The following is a 10,366-nucleotide window of genomic DNA, read 5'->3' on the forward strand; positions in this document are numbered from 1 at the left end:
CCGGATAGATTTGCAAACTTTATCTGAAGAAACCACAGGACTTCTGGAACAATGTCCTTTGCACAGAGGAGATCAAAGTGGAGATGTCCTAACACGGCAACTTGGTAGAAAAATCTCATGCCAACTGTCAAGCACGTTGGTGGGAGAGTCATGATTTGTGCTTGTTTTGCAGCCACGGGGCCGTGGTACCTTTCAGTCACTGTTTCAGTGTGTGAATGGGTGGTTGTGTAAAGCGCTTTGGGGTCCTTAGGGACTAGTAAAGCGCTATACAAATACAGGGCATTTACCATTTCAGTCACTGAGTTGATCATGAACTCCTCTGTATACCAAAATATTCTGTCCCAAAACTACAGCTTGGTTCAAATTAACTTCATGGAACAGGACAATAATGTCAAACACGGCAGCAAATCTACAACCAGCCAAGAATCCAGTCAGAGTCCAGACCTCAACCTGACTGAAAAATACTATGACAAGACCTTTCTGTGCATAAAGAAATGCCTGCAAACCTTAACGAAGTAAAGCAGAGTAAGAAAAATCCTCCAAAAATGATTTGCTGCTAAAGTTAAGCTGAAAACAATTCAAGTTACTGCTGCTACAAGGTTGTTCTACAAGCTACTGAATCACGGGGTCCACTCATTTAACACACACTGATTTAATCAGCGTTTATTAAAATCTTTTATTAAAACCTGTAACCAAGACTCTGGCCCTTTAAGGACATATGTGGCTCTGGTTTAACCTAGCATAGCTTTACTATTCCTACAGTATAAATAAACCGGTTGAGATAAATGTGCGTTAAATTAATTCGCGGTATATAAAATATACCATATACAGTTCACGGTTAAAATCCTACTACTTTTTGTTTAGTAAAATCTATACTTGCTTGTATGCAGTGGTTTATTAAACTCTCATTTTTAACGCTTAAATGAAAACGCCTTCTAAGCGTTAGTTTTACATTTATTCTAATTATAAATATTATTATTATTATTTTTATTTTTTTATTTATTTTTTTTTAGGGGCAAGCGGTAAATCATTGGATGACATCATTGGCGTGCGGTAGGGAGAACATAGACACGTCAGTGGAAGCGAGCAGTAACCAGGAAGTGGCTAGCAAGCTTAGCCAAGTACGGATAATGATCGGCTGAGACTCTGGTGTTTGGACAGGTCGGTGATGGTTTGCTCAATGAACATGTAGCTAGAAATGATAAATGAATCCGAATTTAATCGCCTGCAGGCTAACTAAGGCCAAAATATACTGCGACAGACAGCTGTTAGTCCTACCAACTCACGTTAGCATTGAGGCAACTAGCGAGTAGCGTGCAACCTGCAGGCGACGTTGCATTGCCGGGGTGTAGGGGCGAGGAACTAGTTCACCGTTTTAAACAGGTGTTGGGAAATGGCTGCTGAAATCGAGACCTCTGCGTGTGAATGGGATACATTTATAAAAATGCTTTATAAAGTCGACATTTCCGGCTCCTGTACACAGTGCAAGGTTATCAAGCTAGACCGCGTTTTTATGCTCGAGACTACGTGAACCTGCACAGTTCCTTCAGGACTGACAAGTTTAATAGGGATGCATTTTACTGGATGAATGTTTCCCCGGATATTTCCGGGTTATATGCTTTAGTCCCCGTCATGAGTCCTGCCTCCTCGGTCTGATTTCATCATAGAGTTAGAGCTTTTTATACTTGCTATATTGCAAGACTACAATTTCTTCTCATCTCGGGGTCTCCAACACAGATCAGCTGCCTCTGTCTGCACCCTATCATAGACATCCACGAACCTTCTCTGTGGTCTTCCACTTCTCCCCCTGCTTGGCAGCTCCATATTCAGCATCCACTATCCCTCCTCTGCACACGTCCTAATCGTCTCAGCCTTGGCTCTCTTTGTCTCCAAAGCACTTGACGTGATGCTTCCTGCTCACATAATACTTCAACCTTCCTTCTCTTCATCTATCAGTCATTTATGACAGCTGTGGCCACTGGCACCCTGTTGCTGGACAATAGCATCGAAGCCTGTCATTGATAATCCTGGCCTTGACTGATCCGGTATGGTAGTCTTATTTTTGATGATCCGTATGCTTGATTTGCCCATGATTTTACACTGGATACCCTTCCTGAAGTGTCCAGGCTTGGAACTTTGAAATTGATTTATTTATCCCATAATATTTATCAATGATGATAATCAGCATGATAAATCTTAACTCTTTCTTTGTTGTCTTTTTCCTAGCTTCTGTAGGGTAGGATGGGCAGGCAGAGGAAGAGGGTGGTGACGGGTGAAGCTGCTCCACCTCCACGGAAAGATGAGAAGCCCTCTGCATTTCACCGCAAGGACAAGAAAAAGAAAGTCAATATTGGGAAAATGTTCATTAACATCTCAATTGGTCTCTGCATATTCAGCCTCATCTGGTTCTTTTATGCCATCTACATGAGATCCAGCCTGGCTAAAAGGGTGGTGACTCTGCATCCGTCTCCTCACGTCCTGGATGCCAATAGCACCGATGCCAAGGTTTCCCCAGAGAGGTTCTGGGGGTCATACAGGCCTCAGGTCTACTTTGGGATGAAAACAAGGAGTCCCAGGTCTATTGTGACAGGTATGATCACACATTTAGAGTCAGGCTAAGGCTAAACACTTGTGTCATTAAATGTTTTAATGAAAAACAGCGACTTATTGTATTTTAAACATCGGAATATTTAATAATGAATATCTAAATGGAAACAATATAGCAATGTGGCCACTTGCTTGTTTCCCAAAATGACATGTTAGAAAAACACGTTTGTCTTTGTGATTTTATTGTTCGTTCAACTCTGGTGAAAGACTTTTGAGACTGTGAAAAATCATTTTTTTAACCTTTCAAACCCCACAAACTGCCATAGGTTACAAATGTAGCTTCAACTTACTACATCTCAGAAAAACAAGTGTCTATGAATATGCTGGCCATTTCATTAGTTGCACGTGTTCGAGTGCTCATTAACACAAATATCAGCCAATCACATCACAGCAGCTTAACACATTTAGGTATGGAGACATGCTAAAGGTTGACCTGCTGAAGTTCAGCTGGTAAATGAGGAAGAAAGGTGATTGAAACTCAAATAATCACTCGTTACAACCAAAGTATGCAGAAGAGCATCTCTGAACGTACAGCACATTGAACCTTGAGGCAGACAGATAGCAGAAGATTGCAGATGATCACTCCTGTTAATTAAGAACAGGAAATTGAGGCTACAATTTCGACACGTTCACCAAAATTGGACATCGGAAGATTGGATAAACGTTTGATTTCTGCTGCAAGCATTCATATTTTAGGATCAGAACGTGGCGTAAGCAGCATGCACTCAACGGTTCAGGCTGACGGCGGTGTAAGGGCATGGGGGATATTTTCTTGACACACTGGGATCATTAGAGTCAACTGAGCATCATTTAAACACCACAGCTTAGCTGAGTAATATTGATGATCACGTCCAGCCCTTTACGACCACTGTGTACCCATCTTCGATGAGTTTGTTTCAATGGTTTTAAACAGGAGAGTTTAGCTGTGCCTTGAAGCTCCACTTACCTACTCAGCATCCTTGGTTGAAATGAAACAAACATATAAAGTAAAAAAATATATTTAACTGTAAAATTTTATTAAAAAAACAAAGACTGAAGAAGAATCTTTTTCTTTTTTTTGTAGCTTTTCTGTCAATCACAACAAGGGCACGCTGGTAGAATACGTGGAATTTCTCTTTAATATTTAATGTAATGTAAATATGTAATTCATCTTTTATTTTATAAATCCTAATCCTCCATATTTGGATAAAATTTTGAGTGCTTCCCAAAATTAAGAACACTTTGACTGCACTTAATATTATTGATAATTAGTTGACAGGACTACTTACGGTACATTTTGAGGTACTATTTGCAGATTGCCACATAATCCTGAGCATAATTTGTACAAGTTTATTGCTTTTAACTGAATTTTTCTTTTCCGTTTATGTATAACTCTTGTCAGGCATGATGTGGATGCGTCAGTTTTCTGACTTGGACATGAATCTCAGGCACACTTGTGAGCAGGGCGATCGCCTTCAAGGCTACGGCTGGCTCATGCACGATGGCCTCACCTTTGGCGTCCAAGAAATCCGAGACAACGATTTCACGCTGACCACCGAGTTTGTTAAGAGGATGGGAGGGGATCATGGAGGAGACTGGACGTGGAGGGTCACAGCCAAACAGCATGTGAGTAATAACTTTGCACCGCCGCAGCTGTTATCTCACACGATCAAAAGCAGCTGATAATATTCTGCCATCTAAGTTTATATATTTTAAATGTATTTATGTTCTTCCACTGGTGATTTGTATGTTGTTCTTCAACCACCAGAGCTCCGCCCCCCAGGCACCAGTCATCTCCCTGATGTTTTACGCAGCAGCAGACGCGCAGGGCTCGCTGCAGGCTCACGTAGAGGAGAGGAATCGCCTCGCGTCCATCACCGGTTTCTCAGAGGAGCTTGGAAACTTTAAGATCACCTTCCGAAAGCCTGTCACTGGGGAGCTGTCCAGTGCTAAATACGCCACGTGAGTGTATGAGTCCAAACGTGAATAGGAAAAATAGTACACTAAATACAAAGGCAAAGAAGTTGGAGAGAACATACTTTTAAGAGGCTGCTCAGAATTATCAGGGTTAAGGATATGCATCAAACAACAGTGGTCTAAACTTTAATAAATGTAGTACAGCTGCCAAAAATTCCAATTAGCAGTCAGTGATTTAAGGTAAACCTTGATAGAATGGTGAAAACATCCACTCGTGTAGTAGGCAGGAGTCCTAAGTCAGCAAACACAAATGAATTTCTAGTAGAGAATCATGACTTGAATGAGCCATAACATTTTAATTATGTTGCACCGTCTTGGATGGTGTTTTGTGGTGTGATTTAGAGTCATCCTAATTATTACTAGAGTACCTAAAAAAGAAATCTAACCACTAGATGTCAGCAGATGAAGATTTTCAGACTTGATGATACAGGTTTTCTCAACATTGGGACATTTATTTTAGAGGAATATGTACAAAACATTTTACAACCAGTACAAAAATAAAAGAAAAAAACTAATGTACTGCTGAAACAACAGATGATATTAGTGCAGTGAAGGTGTTGTTCACAGCAGGAAAAAACTGTTGTTGCTTCTTATTGAATGGACGAGGAGTATGCTAGCTTTCTGCTAGCAGCATTTACAGGGAGGAGGAGTATTTTGCACTTTGAAGAGGGCCAGAGAAGACCAGCATAGCAAAATAGCAAGGTACAGTATGCACGGATAGAAATGATAAGAATTGTATATGAACTGTTCCAGTGATTAGCTGTGGGAAGGGGCATGATGAAGTTTTATTGTGACCTTCTGTTCAAACTCTGAGTCATTACTACAGCAGGAGATATCAGAAGTTAAGCTACAGTGTGCTAAGTTCAGTTAAGGTTGCTTAATAGTTGTAGCTGAATACAAAATACACTGTAAGGTTTTGTGTTTATTCAACTGATTTGGTACTACACGGCAGTCAATGCTAGTTTTCTGTCTTTTTCAGCTACAACTACCTTCAGACTGTGTCTCCTGGTCTGGAGAAGCTGACTGACATTGTGAAGTACAGTCTGAACCGCAGGTTTGTGTATAGCCCTCCGTCCGGCGAGAAGAAGCATTACATCGGTGTAGATACCTACAAACCCCCTCACCACCAAAACCAGCAGAAACCTGACCAGAGGAAGGAAAGCGACTTTGTGGTGTACCAGGTGACTGTTCAGACACCTTTCCAGATTGAGGTTCTGTTTGAATCTGGAAGCTTTCACGATCGCCCCAACCAGCTGGTGGGCTCCATCATGACTCAGGAGCTGGAGAAGAGGAAAGCGGAGTTTGATGCAAAGTTTGAGAAAGCTTTTGGCCTTGAGAAGAAAGGTTTTAGCCAAGCGTATATTAAATTCGGCAAGGCAGCACTCAGCAACATGCTGGGCGGAATGGGCTACTTCTTTGGGCAGTCGGTAGTACAGTCGGTCTACAATGAATACCCTCTCCTTTATCCCGAAGGTGCTTTATTCACCGCTGTTCCATCACGCTCATTCTTTCCCAGAGGATTCCTTTGGGATGAGGGCTTTCACCAGCTGCTGTTGAGTAAGTGGGATCCCCAGGTGACGAGGGAGGTCATTGCCCACTGGATAGACCTGATGAATATGGAGGGCTGGATCCCCCGTGAGCAGATTCTTGGAGATGAGGCTCGCAGCAAAGTCCCATCTGAATTTATTGTTCAACGAAACGAGAACGCCAACCCCCCTACGCTTTTCTTAGCGCTTCAGGAGCTTATTGAACAACTCTCATCCAATCCAGACAAGGCAGCATTTCAGCCAACCTTGCATTTCCTCCGACGGCTCTTCCCCAGGCTCAAAACCTGGTATGAATGGTACAACACCACACAGACGGGGCCCCTACCCAATTCTTACCGCTGGCGTGGACGCGACAAGGACACCAATCTGTTTCTCAATCCCAAGACCTTGACCTCTGGGCTGGATGACTACCCACGGGCCTCACACCCCTCAGCAGATGAGCGTCACGTTGACTTGCACTGCTGGATGGCGTTGTCCTCAGGCATCATGGCTAAAGTAGCTCAGCTTCTGGGCGAGCCCCATGAGGACTACCAGCTCTCACACAAAGTGCTCAGTGACAACAACCTGCTCAGTGAGCTCCACTGGTCAGAACAACACCGTGCTTTCAGTGACTTTGGCAACCACACAGAGGATGTATCCTTGCAGAGGGAGAAGGTGTACGTACCTCCAGGGCAGCCTCGTCATCAGTTCCCCGTAGCTCGTCTCGTTCGCTCTGTCCGCAGGGCCCCCAAAGCGCAGCATGTTAATGCTTTGGGTTATGTTAGCTTGTTCCCGTTCTTACTGCAGATTCTCCAGCCCGACTCACCCAAGCTGGAGCATATTTTCCAGGATATGAGAGACTCCAATAAGCTGTGGACACCCTACGGCCTGCGATCGCTCTCCAAGTCCGATCCACTGTACATGAAGCGAAATACAGAACACGATGCCCCCTACTGGAGAGGACCTATCTGGATTAACATCAACTACTTGGCAGTCAGAGCGCTCCACTACTACAGCCACACAGAAGGGCCATACCAAGAGAAGGCAGCTGTTCTTTATGAGGAACTCAGGACTAACATTATCAATAATGTTTATAGACAGTATGTTGAAGCAGGGTATATTTGGGAGCAGTACAATGACGGCACCGGCAGGGGGCAGGGAAGCCACCCCTTCACCGGCTGGTCATCTCTGACCCTATTAATGATGGCTGAACAGTATTGATGCTGTTGATTTTTATCTCCTATCTTTTAAGATACTGGCCTTCATTTATCTGGATGTGACTGAAACAGCATTGTGCAGTAAAGAGTAGCGACACGCAACGAGATCCAAAATTAGAAACCGGCTTCTGCGGTCACACTGTCTCGTTTAACCTTTGATCAGAATTAAGTGTTTTCACACAAGTATTTTTGAAGGGCAGTTTTAAACAAGCCTAAGTGCAGCTACACTGTCTTTGCCAAGTTTTTGGAGCCAAGCTCCCTCTAGTGCTTCAGATGCATTTAACTTAATTGTCTACACCTTCACTGGTCCAGCCTTTAGTACGGAAAAAGAAAACGGACATCTATGTTTGTTTGTCTTCTTAGGGAGGATTCATGTTTTAACAGCAGCGTGGATGACAGTTTTTATACGGACAGCTGTTTGCTAAAAAAAGTTTCCTGGAAAAGTTCTACGAGTCGTGCTTTCACTTGACAAATAAGGGCCATTATCTGTAACTGTGCCATTTTCTCTTTAATCTATCATGTCTTTGATTCTCTGTCTTAATGATTGATTATTTTGACGTTTAATTGTTTAATCAGTCTTTTGGGGGAAAAAAATGTTACATTCAGTCTTTTTCAGCATTTTTTGTTGCCTGTGGTTTGACTGGCAGGGAATGCAGCAGAGACTGTGACAACAAATAAATGGTTTAAATATTTTTTTTTTGTCAGAGTGTACTTTATTTTGGAAATACTGGTGTGTTTGCAATATTGGAAGCAGGTTTTTTTTTTAACTTGCTAAGCCTTTAACTGCCATTTCTGCTTGACATCCAACAAAAAGAAAATTACCCTGTTATGGTTGAAACACTGGCGGCTTTGTCTGCTACTACAAATACACAAATGGGCCAAAAACATTAAAACCATTGACGGCTAAAAGTGATCATTTTATCACAATGAGACATCCTGCTGGGATACAGTAAGTCCTGGTATTCCTGTGGATGTTACTTTAACTACTGACCTAAATGTTGTAGTTAAGTACACCCTGTCATGGCAGCAGGTGTGCCCCCCTATCCTCATCCACAGTGGCCCGTCCCCACAGCCTACAGGACCCAAACTATCTTCTGCCAGTTTCCCAGAACCAGACATCAGGCAGGTTAGATCAGGAAGGATCTACATAATGTTATACAGGTGGTTCTAATATCACGGCTGGCTGGATATATATAGTAGTTTTTACACACAAACAGTTCATTTTTTTATTCAAGCATAATCTTAGATTAGGAAAGTTGTTCTTTTTGTAGCCTTTTTATCTTCTAAGCTCCAGATCTTTATAATATCTCTGATAATATCGCCCACCCTCTAGGAGTGGATATTATCCCAAAAAACACGATTAAGTCTGAGATCTAAGTGTTAATATTTAATGAATATTATGCAGTACCACAGAGAGGCTAAGTGTGATTTTCATCCTCAATGTACAGCTTACATGGAAGGCTGTCCACTCTTCCAGTTATTGACATAAAGTTGTGTTGCAGGTACTTCATGTCATTGTCAGTCAAAGCCGACGGTAGCTTCAACACGCTGTGACCTTATACAGCAGCCGGTCCTTTTTCTTTTGTGAGATGGCGCATTTGAAGGCCTTTTGCTGACGTCAATTTTTTTTTTTTTTGCATGGTTTCCATGGAGCACAGTTGTTGTGAGGGCTTGGTGCTTAATTAGCCAAGATCAAAGGCATAGAGGAGACATACATGGCAAATTCTTTTCACTCCTTGACATATGTTGCCATACATTCACGCACATGGGCAAAGAGTGGCAATGTTCTTATTAATACTTTGACACCAGATATATAAAACGCTGGCGCTGGGAGCACTGATACGGGCTCTCAGTGTGTGTGCAATGACCACTGGGTTGCAGCCTCTACACTTTTATGAATCCTTTGAATGGACTAGATGTGCGGTTGTATAGTTGAAGGCTTAGCATGGTGCTTTAAGGTTGCATGGCTAAAAATAGTGCCTCTATCAGTTAGCAGAGCAGCAGATAGACTGAGAAGCTGCAGACTGGTAGTCCTGCTGAATGTAGTAAAAGCTACAGTATTAGTATCCATTTTTTCCCTCGATCGTGTCACCGACAATAAGTTTAAGCATGCGCGCGGCTGCAGAAAGGCTTAAAATTCACATTTTACGTTTTTGAAACTCTTACTTGACTGAATCGTTGCTGGGTATAAAGCACAAAAAAAAAACGCCGTATGATTTATCAATGTGAAATAATTGGCTCCGGGTTCAGTTGCGGAAGACGCAAGCTCGTCGTTTGACCCCTTGACCTGCTAACGTAAAAGCAGAGTATCAAGGGATTTTGGACACAGACGAGCCACATCATCTGCCTTTTTGCTGCTTCTCTCAGAGGAAATGGATTCCACATCCCCTCAATGCAACTACAGTCGAAAATGCATTTATTTCTTTGAAGAGTGCGGACAATCTGTGTGACTAAAGCACTCACTGCGCAATCCATCCCCCTCACCCAGGACCCTTTTTTCACAGTGAGATGGGATAATAGCCAAACAGCATCAGAGCTAACTAATGTGACTGCATAATAAACAGATGAGTCAGGGAGTATTCATTTGCATATCATCCCAACCTTATCAGAGCTTCTATACAGTGAATATTTTGTGATTGCCTGCTGCCGGTGATTCGGCTGAGTGAGTGCGGTGAATGCAGTGTCCAAAATGCAGCAGCTCTGTGGGGAAAGGGGCTTTTTTTCTTCTTTTCTTCCTGTGATGGAGATCATTATACATGTACAGAGTAATTATAAAGTTGTCTAATAGCACCCCCTCCCACCACCCCAGCACACACATAGACACACACACACATGCACACACACAGCAGTGACTCCTGTATTGAATGTAATTACTGGGAAGGTATGCTAGAGGGAGCTAATTAATAAGGCATTTGTGAGTGGAAAAGTGGCTTTTTGAATACAGCTTAGCTATCATTTTACTTACAATGGAGAGCTACTTAGAATTAAAGCAGTATAAGTGGATAATTATGCTAATGGATCAATTTGGATTTAAGATATGGTGGCAGGCTGTATTTCTAG

General features: G+C 42.5%; 1 protein-coding gene across 1 annotated transcript; it reads left to right on the plus strand.

Annotated features, from left to right (window-relative positions):
- The first annotated feature begins 1,065 nt into the window (after nucleotides 1-1,065).
- Nucleotides 1,066-7,999, plus strand: mogs (mannosyl-oligosaccharide glucosidase). The gene is made up of 5 exons (XM_085459167.1): nucleotides 1,066-1,161; nucleotides 2,227-2,590; nucleotides 3,989-4,212; nucleotides 4,355-4,548; nucleotides 5,543-7,999. Exons 2-5 carry the CDS (start codon nucleotides 2,242-2,244, stop codon nucleotides 7,308-7,310), a joined length of 2,535 nt encoding a protein of 844 aa, XP_085315293.1. The 5' UTR covers nucleotides 1,066-1,161; nucleotides 2,227-2,241; the 3' UTR covers nucleotides 7,311-7,999.
- Nucleotides 8,000-10,366: the final 2,367 nt, after the last annotated feature.

The sequence above is a fragment of the Copadichromis virginalis genome, linkage group LG6 (genome assembly GCF_057382275.1).
Source record: "Copadichromis virginalis isolate Kocher_CV1m ecotype Utaka linkage group LG6, C_Virginalis_male_GT1.1, whole genome shotgun sequence".
Taxonomy (NCBI): domain Eukaryota; kingdom Metazoa; phylum Chordata; class Actinopteri; order Cichliformes; family Cichlidae; genus Copadichromis; species Copadichromis virginalis.

Coding starts and splice junctions, on each gene's coding strand:
- mogs (XM_085459167.1), top strand. CDS start 2,242: ATGGGCAGGCAGAGGAAGAGGGTGGTGACGGGTGAAGCTGCTCCACCT. Junction 2,591..3,988: donor TCCCAGGTCTATTGTGACAG/GTATGATCACAC, acceptor AACTCTTGTCAG/GCATGATGTGGATGCGTCAG. Junction 4,213..4,354: donor GGGTCACAGCCAAACAGCAT/GTGAGTAATAAC, acceptor TTCAACCACCAG/AGCTCCGCCCCCCAGGCACC.